Below are 16,172 nucleotides of genomic sequence, written 5' to 3' on the forward strand. Positions count from 1 at the left end.
GCATTTTTTTTCCATTCTATTGCAAGCCCTGAAATCAATATTAGGTAAATGTTGGAAATAAATTCCTGCCAATAATCACCAGTGAATTAGAAGTCAGGCTAGGATATCCAGTGAAGCTCATAAAATTGTCAGAACACTGAGGATTAGAAAAGTACAGATTACAATGCTTGGACAATGCACACCGACTGGAGTGATACTGTGATTGTGATCTGTGACATAAGATGCTGTATTAAGGCACACATGTGATATGATGACTTCAAAATATTCTTAACTCTTGAAGGAAATTACAGGAAAGTAAAGCATCATATTTTTAAGTTTGTACTTTTATAAAGTATAAACATGGATAAAGAAAGCTCTTCTTGAAAGATATTCATTTCAATATTCTTTAACAGCAATTGGACATTTTTAGGGAAAGCATCATACTGGAGTCTAGAGGTCCCAGAAGGTGTAAACATCTTGCTTACTATATTGTACTTGTACTCTAGTCATTTATGTATGCACCTGAAAGGCCCATAATCTTAGTTGAGTAGTAATTCCTGAAAGGAAAGGCTGTATCTGTCATCCTACTTCCTAGCTAATAAATAGCTAACTGAATAGATAATATTTATCCTAATTTAATTTTTATTTTTAATTGTTTCCCAATTAATTTAATAAGTGCTATAGGAATGATGATGGTCTATGTGGTGTCCATGAAAAAAGTTAAAACAGTGCTGAAGTTCCTGACCTCCAGGTGAGAGTGAGATTGGAGGTGGGGTTGGAAGTAACAGGGGGATGAAGATAAGCTAGAGTGACTTCAGATAAGATGTTGGGGTGAAATTGAATGTGGTTTTATCTACATCTTGTTTTGCTAAGCAATTGCCAAATGCCTTATTTCTAAAGAAAGAAACCTTCATGATTCAAAGTAGATGCTATTATTTGGAAGTGTTTAAATTACACTTATACTTGGCAGCTGAATTATTTTTAGGTGGAATTTTAGCACAAGTTAAATATGACAAAAATCTGAAGCCTTATACGGGTGTTCAGAGAGTTTCACAAGAATTCAGGTTGAGGGGGATAGAGGTAGAGGCCAACCTACCTTGGCCACTTCTTCTTGGAAAGCCACGAGATTCAAATAGGAGATGTTCACGAGGTCAGGCCCGTACACCACGGTTATCATGCGATGCTCCAGGCGCCCGATATTCCCCACATCCAGAAGTTCGCGCAACTTGGGGTCCTAGGTAATAAATATTGAAAACAAATTAGTCTACAGCTACCGATTCCAATATGATAGCACAACTTCAAAAATACTCAAGCTAGACTGGTATCAAAGCAAAGCTGCCTTTTATTTTTCATTGAAAATGGCATGAAGTAACCGAGCGTGACCGAGCGTGACGGCACATGCTTGTAATCCCCAGTATTTGAGAGGCTGAAACAGGAGGAGGATCGCAGGTTCGAAGACAGCCTCGACTACTTAGCGAGGCCCTCTGCCACTTAGTGAGACCCCGTTTCAAAGTAAAGAATAAAAAAATAGGACTGCGAATGTAGATCAGAGGTAGAACGGCCCTGGCTTCAATCCCTAGTTCCACAAAAAATAAAAAAAATACATAAATAATAAAAATAAGAATAAATAAAAGGAAAAAGAAAATGGTATCAGTTAACGATTTCCACTCACAGTGGCCCAAAGAAGTGAAGCAACTTGCTCAAAGGTGACGGAGAAATAATTTCTGGATCAAGACCTGTGCCCTTCGGTACAATACTCTTCCTGTCATCCAGCCAGACATCTCTATATATCTCTATTTTCTCCAGTCATCTATGAATTGCATGTTGAATGAGAAATCTCTATCTCTTGTCTTGATTTATGGATTATATTAAGATCCAGAAGGCAGTTCTAGTGGGATCAAAATACATTATTATGCTTTCTATAATTTGGACACTAAGTAGTTCCCAGAGGTCCATGTGCTAATGGCTGAGACGTCAGCTTTTGTGCTATTGGGAGATGGGGAAAATTTTAAGAGCTTAGTGGAGAGCCTATGTGATTGTGGGGGAGGTGAGTTGGGGAAGGTCCTTGTTGGAAATATTGAGACCCCGGCTCCTCCTCTTCCTGTCTTTTTTTTTTTTAATTCCTGGCCATGTGGTGAATAGATTAGCTATGTCACCAGCTCATAAAGCATTGTCCCTCCCTCACAGGGGCATGAAATCAATAGATCTGCCAGAGCATGGACCCATCGGCCAGAACTTCCCAAACTGTAAGCTAAAAGAAACGTCTTATTTTTATAAATATACTATCTCAGGTATTTGTTGTCATAACAGAAAGATAACTGATATAATGCCATCTGGACTGGGACAAAAACAGCCATGGCTCAGCATGGACCAACCATCCCCAATGCTGAGGAAGAGTGGACAGCGTGTTGGGGGAGGCACCAGCATAGCATCGGCCAGGAGCTGTTAGTAAAAATTCCATCCTCAGAAAGGCAGGGGTTTGGACATCAGTGACTGCGGCTGTCCATTCAGAGCAAGCTGTGTTGTTTGGAAATCATCAGTGAGAATCCCCTGCAGATACAGTGCTTCTAGGGAAGGGAAGTTTCCAAACTTGCAGGACTCAAAATAAAACCTCAAAGAAGACTTAGTCAACTTGGCTGAATGTGTTTTCCTCCTGCAGGACAGGCCTTGAAGCACTTCTCAGTCCATGCAGAAAAGTAATATCAAATCAATCACTTAGAAAATTTGCTGCAAGATTCTGACAAAGAAATAAACTATAATCCTTATTTATCCTTATTTATTTAGCTAAATGCTGGGCCAACAGGGCCTGATTAAAATGACTTTCCTTCTGAGGTGGTTTTTATTTTTTTGGTGGTACTGGGGTTCCTGGAAACCCTTCTACTTCTGGGCTACACTCCCAGACCTAATTTTTTTTAATATATATTTTTATTTGGAAACAGGGTCTCTTAAGCCAGCACGGCTGGCTTCTAACCTGCGTGATCTTCCTGTCTCTGCCTCCCAAGCACGGGGATTACAAGCGTGCGCCACCACACCTGGCTGTTTGTTTTTTTTTTAATATACACACTATCGTTACAATGAAAGAATTAAAAATCAAAAAATGAAAACAAATAAAACCTTTCCAGCCGAGTTACTTTATTTGGTACTATTAATTCTCTTTTTTTGGTTAATGAAATTCTTTCCTCTGTTTGACTGCATGAAGAGGAACATTTTCAGGTAAATTATGAACTCAGAAACCCTATTTCAAAGCTTGGTCTGATATCACTGAAGCCTCAGCTCCTCAAATAGTCTACTAGGCTGAGAGCTTATCAAATAAATTAGGCATTCCAGAAAGATCAAAAGCTACCCCAAAGCATCAATTTACACAACCCAGAAAAGAAGAGAAATAGAGTAAAAAAAAAATCTATGAAATACTAATAGCAAAAAAGGGAAATTTTTAGCACTCCAGTGTTAATGAAAGATTAAAGAAGAATGTCTGGAAGAATAAACATTTTGTGAAGCCTAATTAAACAATGATAGCAGCTGTTCTGAGAAATGATTAATTGCAGGGCGGATTTTGAACACTCGTGAGGCAAAATTAGTAAGAAAAGGTGTTTGATCGGTACTTGTAATTTTGTTTATTGTCTACATGGAAGACCAAAAAAAAAAAGTCAGAAATCACCTGAAACTTTATTTGTAAATTGCAAGTTTTAAATCAGTGACAAAAGAGTTCGTATCTCTACTTCTATAACATTTAAGAGGAAAATACTTGGGACTGAACTGGCTCTCTGCTTTGGACTCTTTCCTTTTAGCAAGGCCCATATCATGTACCCTCTGGCTTTTTCTATCACAAACATTTCCTATTCAATCTACACTGCTTTACTGTGTAATTCTTGTGTTCAATCAAAAATACTTTCATTAGCCAGGCATGGCGGACCATGCCTGTAAATTCTGCTATTGGGAGCTTGAGGCAGGGGGATTGTGTGTTTGAAGCTAGCCTGGTCAACACAGTGAAACCCTCATCTCAAAACAACAACAACAACAACAACACAACAACAACAACAACAACAACAACACCACAACAACAGACACAGTCAAGCATAATAGTGCACACTTGTAATCCCAGTACTTGGGAGGTTGAGACAGGGGGATAGCAAGTTTGCGGCCTCAGTTCCTTAGTTACGCCCTCAGCAACTTAAGAGAGACCCTGTTTCAAAATAAAGAATAAAAAATAGGCTAAGGGTATAGCTCAGAGGTAGAATACTCCTGGGTTCAACTTCCAGTACTGTGGGGAAATAAAAGGTACTTTGCTCACTGTTTAAGTAGTTGACTGATGAGGGAACTCAAGATTGCAGGGATGAGAAATGGAGGTTGGAGGTTCACCTGAATTATGAAGGAATAAGAAGTAAAGGCAATTCACCACCCCGAGAAGAGGCGCCCACGATAGAAAAGAATTCTGGAAAAGAGCTTCTGGGAATTCAGTGGCCCTCCCAACGTCCCTGTTAGAGTAGTCAACAAGAATTAATGAGAGGCAAGCGTGGTGGCGCACGCTGGTAACCCAGTACTTGGGAGGTTGAGACTTGAGGATCGCAGGTTCGCAGCCAGCCCCAGCTACTTAGTGAGGCCCTCCACAACTTAGTGAGACCCTGTTTCAAAATAAAGAATAAAAACTAGGACTGGCGGTGTAGCTTGGAGGCAGAATGCCTCTGGGTTCCATCCCCAGTACCTCAAAAAAAAAAGAAAGAAAAGAAAGAAAAAGAAAAAAAAAGAATGAGAAAAATGACCAATTCCTTGTGGCATCTCTGTAAAAAAAAAAGTCCCACTAATGATTGGAATGGGGATTAAGAAGCAGTCTGGCATAACATATGTGAAGGATGACTGTCCGTGAGGGGAGGTTTCTGAGGAGTTGTTGGCTCTACATCTGGAAATCAGCATTCAAGCCATGATGATTTAAATAGCATTATGGAACCTGAAGTAAAGGAACAGGTAGATTTGACAAACATTTTTTTCAGGAGGAACTACTATAATTAAAAGCATGTATTTTTAGATCTTAAACCTACGATCTTCCTGTCCCAGCCTCCCATGTACTGGGACTACAGACTTGTGTCATCATGCCCTGCTTGGATAAACAGAGAAATACTTTCACATATATCCCAATATTACTTATTAATGTTCATTTTTGGTCATGAAGCATACTGACTTAAAACAACTTTTTACTTTCTTTTCTACCATTGATAGTTTTATCTTTATATCTTTACCTATTTTTTTTTTTTATCAACAACAAACTTTGTTATAGTAGAATTCTCCTTTAAGAAACAACTTTGCTTAGCCGGGCGTGGTGGCGCAAGCTTGTAATCCCCACGCTTGGGAGGCGGAGACAGGAGGATGGAGCTGGTTCAGAGCCAGCCTCACTGGCTTAAGAGACCCTGTTTCCAAATAAAAAAAATATAAAATAGGTCTGGGAGTGTAGCCCGAAGGTAGAAGGGCTTCCAGGAACCCCAATACCACCAAAAAAAAAGAAAAAGAAAAAAGAAAGAAAGAAAAGAAAGAAAGAAAGAAAGAAAGAAAGAAAGAAAGAAAGAAAAGAAACAACTTTGTTTTTCTTTTTACCTAGACTATACTCTTTCCAGTTTTGAACACAACTCATTTTTGATCATTGATATCTGAGGGTATAATGTAAAAGATCTTCCAGTACTTTTCAGTATCAAAAGTTGCTCTCAGCCATTTTCAGACTATCAGAGGATATGCAAAGAGAATTATAAAAAATGACAAACTTCAGAAGTACGATGTTTAGGGAAGACCTTATAGACAGAGAATTTAATGGATCTGGATGTCTAAAATTCAATTATTTCTTGAATTAGCACTCTCAAATATGAAAATATTGTATCCCTGGCACAAACAAAATTAAAGTAGCAACAATAACAAAAACCTACAGACTATTTGCCCATAAACTACCTTGTTTCCAAAACCTAGCATTTTTATGTCTACATGAGTTTTGTGGATTGAACCTCCCGGCAAATTCTCAGAAGAATTTACCTGGCCAGATTATTAGCAGAGATTATTAGCAGACTTAAACATGTTTGATGGCCTTTGGAATTTATATAAATGCCATGAACTTAAAAAATAACTCTATAACTCTAATAATATTTATTTTTTCATTGACAAATGCTAAAGAATGCAGCTCAGAAAAACATAAGAGGTGCTGGGTGTGGTGGCACACACTTGAAATCCCAGCATTTGGGAGGCTGAGACATGAAGATCACGATTCTTGGCCAGCCTCAGCTACTTAGTGAGACCTTTGCAACACAGTGAGACCCTGTTTCAAATTAAGGAATAAAAAACAGGGTGTAGCTTGGAGGTAGAATGCCCCTGGATTCCATCCCCAGAAGAGTCAAAAAAAAAAAAAAGAGAGAGAGAGAAAAAGACAAAAACAAAGAAAGGAAGGAAGGAAGGAAGGAAGGAAAAAAGAAAAAGGTAAAAGGTGAGGTGAACTTGGAATTTATAGTTTTTTCTCGTCTGTCATTCAAAGTTTGTTGTGTGGTGGGAAAATCCTAGATAGGTCTCCATGTTGGGAGTTCATCAGATCAACTAAGAATCCTGGCAATTGTAATTTAATTCCACTTTTAAAGATAAGCCCCAAATAATCTCTATTCCCATTAGAGTTACAAAATAGAGACTGTTGAGACTGTTTAAGGAAGTTCATTTTCTCTCAATCACCAGGATTACTGATTAAATTACTTCATGTCCTTTGCAAAGAAAGTTGAGTTGTGCTCTTTTTAAAGCTCATTACTGGTTCCCATTTCTAGGTAATTGGCCACTGAATAAAGAAGAGCCTGTTCTGCACCTAAGGAAGAAGGACTCAACTACTGCACACATTTCTGTAACTGTACTATAGAATTAAAAATTAGAGATGAATGAAAGAATAAGTTCAAGATAAGAAATGATTTTTTAAAGAAAAGATTTAAATGTCAGTTTGAATTCTCATCCTTTAATAGGACTTTAAAAAAATCTTTCTTATCTGTATAAAATCAAATACCTTAAAACATCTTTATTGGATTGGAGGCTTATTCAACAATTTGTATGTTAGGTTAATTTTATTCTCAGCACATAATATAATATTCTTAAACTGCATCACCGTTATATAGATTCAATGTTAATCTGTCATTTATATGAAATATTAGATATAGGAAGGTCTTTCCATTGACAATAAAGCAACTGGAAATAAAAGAGATGGGTTCCTTGTTATACTTATATGAGATTCATATAAAAAAAGGCAAATGTTTCAACTGACAGAATAAAAATAAATCAGCAGCCATCCAAGCCATCTACTACAGAGATATTTTAGGAAGTTTATTAAAAATATAAAGTAATTCATATGTTAAAATAGGAAGGATAAAAGCCAGGCATGATGGCACACATTTAATCCCAGACCTTGGGAGGCTGAGACAGTAGGATTTGATGTTCGAAGACAGCTTCAGCTTCTTGGTGAGACTCTTAGCAACCTAGTGAAATCCTGTTTTAAAAGAAAATATTTGTAAAGAAAAAAAGAAAGAAAGAAAGAAAGAAAGAAAGAAAGAAAGAAAGAAAGAAAGAAAGGAAAAGAAAAAAGAAACACTGAAGCTGTAAATTGAAGGTAAAATGTCTCTGAGTTCAACCTCAAGTATCACAATAAAAAGAAATTTAAAAAAGGAGGACGATGAAGAGGAGGAGGAAAGAAAGAAATATGACCTTATGGCCTCAATGATATCAGTTGCTTTTCTACAAAAAAATGGGCTCTAAATGGTGGTCAAGTTTAATGATCATGTGCACAATAATCCTTACTGAAAGGCATATAACTGTTTAACAAAAGTCAATGGACCCAGCATTTGGGAGGCTGAGACAGGACCTTCACAGTTTGCAGACAGCCTTAGCTACTTAGTGAGACCCTGTTTCAAAATAAAGAATAAAAAATAGGCCTGGGGAGGGTGTAGCTTGGAGGTCGAATGCCCTTGAGTTCTATCCCCAGACCCGCATAAATAAATACATTAATTAATTAATTAATTAATTAATTAATATCAATGGAAAATGTCCTTAGACTCCTTGTATTTGCTAACTTTAACCATTCTGAAGTATGTCCCTTGTGTTTTTGTGGGTTTTTTTTTTTTTGTTGTTGTTTTTTTTGGTGGTACTTCTACCTCCGGGCTACACTCCCAGACCTATTTTATATTTTTATTTGGAAAGAGGGTCTCTTAAACCAGTGAGGCTGGCTTCTAACCTGAGCTATCCTCCTGTCCCCACCTCCAAGCGCAGGGATTACAAGCTTGCGCCACCATGTCTGGCCTTGTCCCTTGTTTTTAACTATTCCCACCCCCTTCTGTTCTCTGGCATGAGTCACCACCTAACTGCCAGCAACATCACCTTCCTTGGCCAGCGCAGCACACTGAGAGCTATCCACGTTGTCGACCAGTGACAGACAGCATATGTGCCTTGCTCCTTCACCTTTAAACCCCGCAGGGACAGCAAAACACACTCTCACTCTCCACTCCCCTGCAGCTCCGTATCCATGTTCCTGGCTTGTAAAAGCACAGTGACACCCATTTGTTAAAAGAACACACAGCACTTTTCATGAATGTGCCTCACCTTCCTGGTTGCTGGTTTCTTTATTGGTGATATTTGTTTCCCATTCTCTTCAAATCAAACATGCCCCCAAAAGGAGGGAGGTCTGACAGTTCCACCCAGAGGGAGGCAGCAGAGGGTCTGTGTTCTGCCTGACTTGGGGTTTTGGCTCCATCTTTTTTATTTATTTATTTATTTTTTTGGTCCTGGGGATGGAACCCAAGGGCATTCTACATCTGAGCGACACCGCCATCCCCTATTTTATAGTCTTTTTATTTTTTAAACAGGGTCTCACTGAGTTGTGAAGGGCCTCGCTAAGTAGCCAAGGCTGTCCGTGAACCAAGATCCTCTGGTCTCTGCCTCCTGAATGCTGGGATTACAAACTTGCACCACCACGCCCGGCTGGCTCCATCATTCAAAACAATGTGACTCGATGGGTTTTGTTAATCACTCAGGGCTTTGGTTTTCTCATCTGTGTGGTGAGGACAATAGCAGTGTCTATTTAAATAGTTACTATGGCCGGGCATGGTGGTACATGCTTGTAATCCCAGCACCCAGCATTCGGGAGGCTGAGACAGGAGGATCGCAGTTCGCGGACAGCCTCGGCTACTTAGTGAGGCCCTTTGCAACTCAGTAAGACCCGGTTTCAAATTAAAGAATAAAAAAGAGGCCAGAGGGTATAGCTCGGAGGTCAAATGCCCCTGGTTTCCATCCCCAGACCCGCCAAAAAAAAAAAAAAATAGTTACTATGGGAAATAAAGGAGTCATTGTATGTTAAGTGCTCAGAGCAGCATATAAAAGCTGTGCAAAGCTGAAAACTAAATCAAATGCTTGCAAACGAAAGGAAATATGGCGGTACATACTGACTAATTTAACCTCTCATAGGAACCAGAACCTTTCACTATATATGTTTTTGTATATTTATGACTTTGAGACTTGCAAATCAGAATATATATATATATATGTACTTGAATTTGTGTTTATATGGTTTATGTATATTCGACTAGCTATATTCTAAACACATACATTTGGATTTTATACTTCTCTTAATTCACTTTTCCACGGGAAAGATAATTTAGGGTTTTATAAAAGAAGCTGTTTCTAGAACTTTTCAGTTTCTGGCTTCTCTATTTAACTGACTTTGAAAATTATGCAATGTGTTTTCCTTGAGCCTCAGGATGGTTTCTACACAAGGTGGATAATGATAGCATTGCCTGCTTCCCTTCAAGCACGAGTGTGGCGATCACAATCAAATCTACACGCTGGAATGTGCCATGTGCACATGAAGAATTAATATGTTTTCATAGTGACTTCCATGATTACTTATTTTAAGTATGTCATGAAAAACAGCAGTAAAAGAAATGTTACCTGTTACTTATTTTTTACTTATGAAACTTACAAATGCTTGTAGGAGTTAAAAAGGAGGGGAAAATCTCCCATGAATTCTATATAAATAACTAAAGGAGTTGGAAGTAAATGGATAATTTAACTATAGCTGTCTGAACAGATATGTACGCTTTTGATAAAGGTTCTAAAGTGTTTCAAGATTAAATATTATTTTATTTTCAGATTTGTTTTTATTTATATATGAATTCTCATTAAATATCTGACTTTCAGATTTCTTTTATTTACATCTATTTTCTATCATCCTAAAGATATATGAGTTAACTATATTCCATAAGACATAAAGATCAATGATGCATTATATCCTCAGAATCTCAGGGATATCAAACTCTTTACAATCGAGTCTCAAGAGATTTGATGTCATATTATTTTAGGGAATTAACTAGTAGAATCTAAATAAATCCTGTCTTAAATATGCCTTTATGCGTGTGTATTTCTCTTTGAAAATAAAAAACAAAAGTGTTAAATCCCTTACATTCATCCATCAAAAGACATTATGCAGGAAAACTAAATCTGTCTCCTCAAAGACCTCAAATTTCAATGTGAAAAAACATTCTCCTGAGAGTTATGTGATTTTGTCTATTCAGTATAGTTGGGTTAATGATGCCTGTATGCCATAAAGCTGTCACCAAAAATTTTAGTACAATCCTAAACAGAAAATAAAAAGAGAATTTAAAAAGAGTAAAGTTCTCTATTCAGTTATTCATTTTGTGTGGGAGGGGCATTGGGGATTGAACCCAGGGGCATTCTACCACTGAACTATACCCCAGCACTTTTTATTCTTAATCTTGAGACAGGCTCTCCATAAGTTTCCAGGCTGGCCTCTAACTTTTGATCCTCTAATTCAGCCTCCCCAATACGGGCATGTGTTACTGACCTGAGCAGAAGACGACATTTAATGCATAAAATATTTTGCGACGTCACTTTTGCTATCAAGAGATTTCAAACTAAACTGTTGTCAAGAAGTAAAATCGTTTCACTACTTGACTTCTTAATGCATTAAAATATTTACCATATGGTTAATTATGGCAAATATTATCTTGGGTACTCAAGAAATAGCAATATATGACATGGATCTAGAAATACATAGATATTCTTTTTCTTTCTTTCTTTCTTAATGATTCTCGGCACCTTTTTGTGAACTCTAGAAGACTGGGAGGTTGATTTATATTTTTACATCCATCTGTTGGTTTCATATTGCCAGCTAACTTCATCAATTAGGTCAAAAGAATGGCTTGCATTGCATCAGAAAAGAGGTTGCCTCTTGTAATATGTTGATAAATGTTTAACAATAGGCTTACAAAACAAAACAAAAGATAACTCAAACCCAAATAAATAAACAACAAAAAATTCCCCATTGCCTTTGAATTTTAGTATTTACTGATGTCCACTGTGTTGAAAAGAAATTAATAGTAGCATACTATTTATTATATAATATTTAATCAATCATCTATAAAGTGGTATAAAGAGCCTCAAGATCATAATCATAACATTTAATAAAATAATTAGAAAGCTGTGAGTTTTGAATATCTATATATTTTAATTTATTTAGTTGAAGGTTTATTATATGATTGAATGTATAATAATGTCTGTTCAATGAACAATAGCAAATTTACCAAAAATTAACAACTGACTTTCATGATCTGGCAGAAGTTGGCTCCAGCATATCACTTCTTACACACAGAGATGCTCTGTACAAGTTACAAATTAAGCCTTAGAAGAACCCCTCTACTACTGGGAAACAAGGAAGGCATCAATTTGAACAGCACTGCCTCCAATCTCCACAGGCATCAAGGCTTCCATTTTAGCCCTCCTCTGGCTTTCTGCCTTTCTGCTTCTTGGAAGGAGATGGCTTCACAGTTGCCTCTCCTCTAAGGCATACTGTGAGATATGTAGAGGCTCCTTTGTGGATGACTCAGTACTTTGCTTGTGCTGGTGGGCATCTTCCTCATTGTCTTTATTCATCCACTAGACTCATGTCTAGGGAGCCCCTGTTACTCACCTGACATTGTGCTACCTGATTGAGCTGCATGGGTGAACAAAACCATATACCAAATACCTTGCTGGTGTTTATAATCTGGTGAGGAAAAGAGGATCAAAAGACTCAAAGAACTTCATTAGTAAATGCAAGAGAAGATAGCAGTGAAGTCTCATATAATGAAGGATAACAGGGAGGGCTTCTCTAAGAAGTATTTGATGAACTGAAATTTGCAAAACGTAGAAGCATTGTAATTAGGTAAAGGAGGGGGAATTAGAAACATTTCAGATAGGGGGAAAGAACATAAAAATACTCTGTGGTAGAAAGAAGAATAGCCTGTTTGAAAGCTAGTGGAAGAGTCTGAGTGAAATAAAGTATGAGTGATGGATAGAAGGCCATTCTGTGCAAGGAAGCATGGGTTGTTTTTGTTAAGGGGTTCTTAGCCCTTGAGCAAGGAGAGCCACTGAAGGGCATTAATGGTGGGGGCAGGGTGTCATTAGCTAGACTGGAGGGACAGATGGCAGAGGAGGCACCTGCAACATTTGAGGTGGGAGGGGATAGTAGCTTGGGCCAGGGGTATAGTAGTGTAATTGAACAGCTTTGAGAGATACATAAGAGGCAAAATCAACTAGACGTGGTATTAGGGTCAGCATTGGGGGCTGAAGAGATGAAGAAGTCAGAAATAACTCCCAATTTTTGAACTGCTAACTGAGAGAATGATGCTGTACTCAAGGGAGAAAGAGATGGCCTGGAGAAAGACCACGTTTCTGGTTAGTGAGGAATATAATGATGCTTTTTGTATTTGAGATACTAAATCTGAGGTGCTTTCTCAGCTACTCCTACTTGCAGAACTTAAGCCGATGGGAAAGGTCTCATCTTTCAGGAAATGATTGTAGAAAACAAAGCCCCTGGTTTCCATTTTATTCTGGATCAGATTCTCAAAATGGCAAAAGCAACCAGTAGCGTGAGATGTCAAATAGATCTGTTACACTTTTACCTCGTGGATGGAACTCAGTCCATTGTACTCTCATCCCACAAATATTCTTTTCATCGGTTCTCAAGTAAAGCCATTTTCTATTAAAATATAGCCCAGGAAAGCCTAATGAAGTATGTTCACCTAAAGAATAGCTTCTAAAGAGACTATAAGAGAGGTGACACGGTTTGATAAGTCTTTGTGGAAGACAGATGTTCAAGATTTCTGCAAAAAGTTGCATTCAGTAGTGTAAAAGGATACTTTAATAATAAAGGCACTTTATTGAAAATGCTGATTTTGAAGCCTATTGTATTTTATGTAAGTAGTTTTGAATAGTGATTTAGAACTAAAAATATCTTTAAAGTAGGCTGTATTCAGTATTATTGTATGCAAAACAAAAAGTTACGAATTACTGTTATCCTTATGAACATGATTTTCCCAAATCCAAATGATTTTCAAAAATCTTAAATGCTAAATATAACATTTTATTTAATTACAAAGGATGAAACTGTATAGAGCTTTAAAAGTGTGTGTGAAACTGTTGCCTACTTTTATAAAAACTCAAACAATTTAGAAAAGTACAATAAAATGAAATTAACTCTCAATCCTGCCAGCCAGAATAAAGCATAGAGAGAGAGGATGATGGTGGCATTTTTATAGACCAGTGATCTCTAATGGAACTTTTGGTAATGATGAAATCGGTCCAGATCCATATTTGACTCATCTTTCCAAGTCACTGGGATTACAAGGCGTGTGCCACCCACTCCAGCCCAGTTCACCATGCGCGCTTAATACACTAGTGTACCGTAATACTGGGAAAAACATAAAAGGAAATCTTTCTTTCAAAAGAACCATAAATCAAGCTTTCTTTTAATGGAAACTTGTGCTAATAGTTTTCTTTCAGCTACGGTTAAGGATTTACAAATGCTAGACTATTAATTGGTTAATTAATTAATTTATTTTAGACTCTTTAAAACAATCTTAGGATATTGACTGAAAATTATGTACCAGCACAGAAGGGTAAAAATAGCCCGCGATCTGAATACCCCTGGAGGAGTTAATACATTACTCACAGGTGTGCTTAATGGGCAAAACCACTGTCCTTGAAGTTCTGCCCTTAAATGTAGCTCGTTGTTGAGCTCTTGGTCCCAGAAGACCTTGAAATGGCTCTGCCATTGTTATACTATAGGGCCTGAATACCTGAATAGAAATCCTTGGTGTGAAACCATGTGCAGATGAATCAGGTGCTTAGTAAAGGTCACTTAAGTGAGCCTTGGTAATTGATGGTCACTGGTGTAATTTTTAGGACTGTTGTTTGGGATATAAATGTGGTGCTTTGGCTCCTCAGTGCATAAAAGAAATTACAATTTCAGCAGTATTAAAGAATAATGGACACTTGTTGGAAAGCCTTGAATTATCTTTTCTTTTTCTTTTAGAGAAAAAGTAGAATCATTGTATGCTGACAAGCTAACATTCACAATTTCAAGCTCTTTCTCTTTATGGTTAAAAAGAGAGCAAACAGAATGTCTTTATAACACCCTGCTCACATCTCACATCCGGATCCGCCTCTGCTTTACATGTGTGATAAACTGGGCCATGTCGGAGGGAAATGGTTCAATGTGGTTTCCCAGTTAGAATCCAAGATTCTTCCTGAAAAGTCACTAACAGATGGTGTCTTTCTCAAGTGCCTCAGAAAATGTCCATCAAACATAAGGGACTATGGATATTTCATTAATTATATCAGTAGTTTCATTTTGATATAATAAAAGCCCTGTTGGGGAGGGGGCTTCAGCCTCTAGGTCACAGAGGGGATGATAGGAATTTAAGAAACCTGGTATGTAGCCCTGTCACTGGGCAGAAGGGTCTGAGGTCATCTGCAGATTGGATTTCTACTAGAGACATAAAGAGCTCTAGGATAGTGTACCAGTATTGGGAATGGCGTAGGAAGATTTGAGAAAGCTCTGATGATTAATAGATATATTTCAGAAATAATTGTGTCAAAATGGCAGACCTGGAGAGAGAAAGGCTTGGCTTTGGTCAGGAAGCAAACAGCTATTGAAACTTCAATAGCTAAAAGTAATTAGCTAAAAGTAATTAGCAAGTCAATAGGACAAGGGAGCTAGGGCTTAACTCTTTCTAAAGACAGATCTACATGATAGTCTAGGGAGGATGAGAGCAGGGGGTTGACCTTTGCCCTTCATGAAAGGAGACAGCTTGGCACACCTTGCTGGGGGAGGTACCTTACAGGGTAGGGAACGAACCTTACAGGGCTGTTTACTATGTCAGAATTACATAAACAAGATGGAGGTCATGGGTATAAAAAATCCGGTCCACAAGCTGTATCTTTGGGTGGTGAATTGGCTCGGGCCACTCCCCCTATGCCACTCTGGCATGGGCTGTAACTACCTTCTGTATTTCTATCTCTTTCTCTTTTTCTGTTTTTTTTTGTTTGTTTGTTTCTTTGGGGAGTTTTTGGGAAATTATTCCCAGGGGTCTAACAAAGATCCCTGGGGACAGTTTCCCAAACCGTAACAGATAGCATGCAAATAAAGCCATGAGAAGACTAAATCTGAAATGTTTGCGAGAATTTGGTAAGAGAGGAGTCAGCTATGATAGATCTACCCCAGTTTGCCCTCCTTGTCTATCCCATAAATGATAAAGATGGAGGCCATTTTGCTAAATGGCCCTTTAGACTTTTACACCATAGAATCTCAGCTAAACTGTGAATGTTTCTCTAAGTGACTTTTACTTCAAAAATTGACTCAGGGATACACAAACCAAAGTTCCAGTAGCTCTACAAATATCATAACATGCTTCTTTTATCTGTTCTTTGGTTTGTACCTGATTTTTATTCACCCACAAACTATAATTTTACTGCTACTCTCTACAGTAGGATGTATTTGTGAATGTGGCACCATCTTTGTTCACAAGGTTCTAATGATCTTGTTCTTGAAAAATAAAAACAAAACATAACACCTTGAATATAATGAGATAAGTACTTTTTTTTTTTAACATAGAAGGTGCCCAGCCCACTGTGTTTAAGCAAGTTAAAAGGGGTAAAACATAGTTTGTTGGTTTTCAAGCAAAGAAAATTTGAGGTAAATATACTCTCAAGTTTGTAGTGCTGGGGCTATAGCTCAGTAGTCTAACACTTGCCTAGAATGCACAAGGCCCTGAATTCAATCTCCAGCCATGCGAAGAAGAAAACCAAATGTGTTTGAAGAATTGCTTATGTTTCTTACATAGTAAGAACACAAGCAACAAAAG

At 37.8% G+C, this 16,172-nt stretch overlaps 1 protein-coding gene across 2 annotated transcripts in view; it reads right to left on the bottom strand.

Moving 5' to 3' along the window:
• PLCB1 (phospholipase C beta 1) overlaps positions 1-16,172 on the bottom strand; it is a gene marked incomplete at both ends in the record, with an annotated part of 756,028 nt that overhangs the window by 278,511 nt on the left and 461,345 nt on the right. For both annotated transcript variants that reach the window (XM_080716836.1, XM_080716837.1), the window contains one exon: positions 1,076-1,213. In XM_080716836.1, coding sequence (XP_080572962.1) covers positions 1,076-1,213 — 138 coding nt within the window. The remainder of the gene's footprint in view (positions 1-1,075; positions 1,214-16,172) is intronic.

This window comes from Muscardinus avellanarius (assembly GCF_963383645.1).
Source record: "Muscardinus avellanarius genome assembly, chromosome: 19".
NCBI lineage: Eukaryota > Metazoa > Chordata > Mammalia > Rodentia > Gliridae > Muscardinus > Muscardinus avellanarius.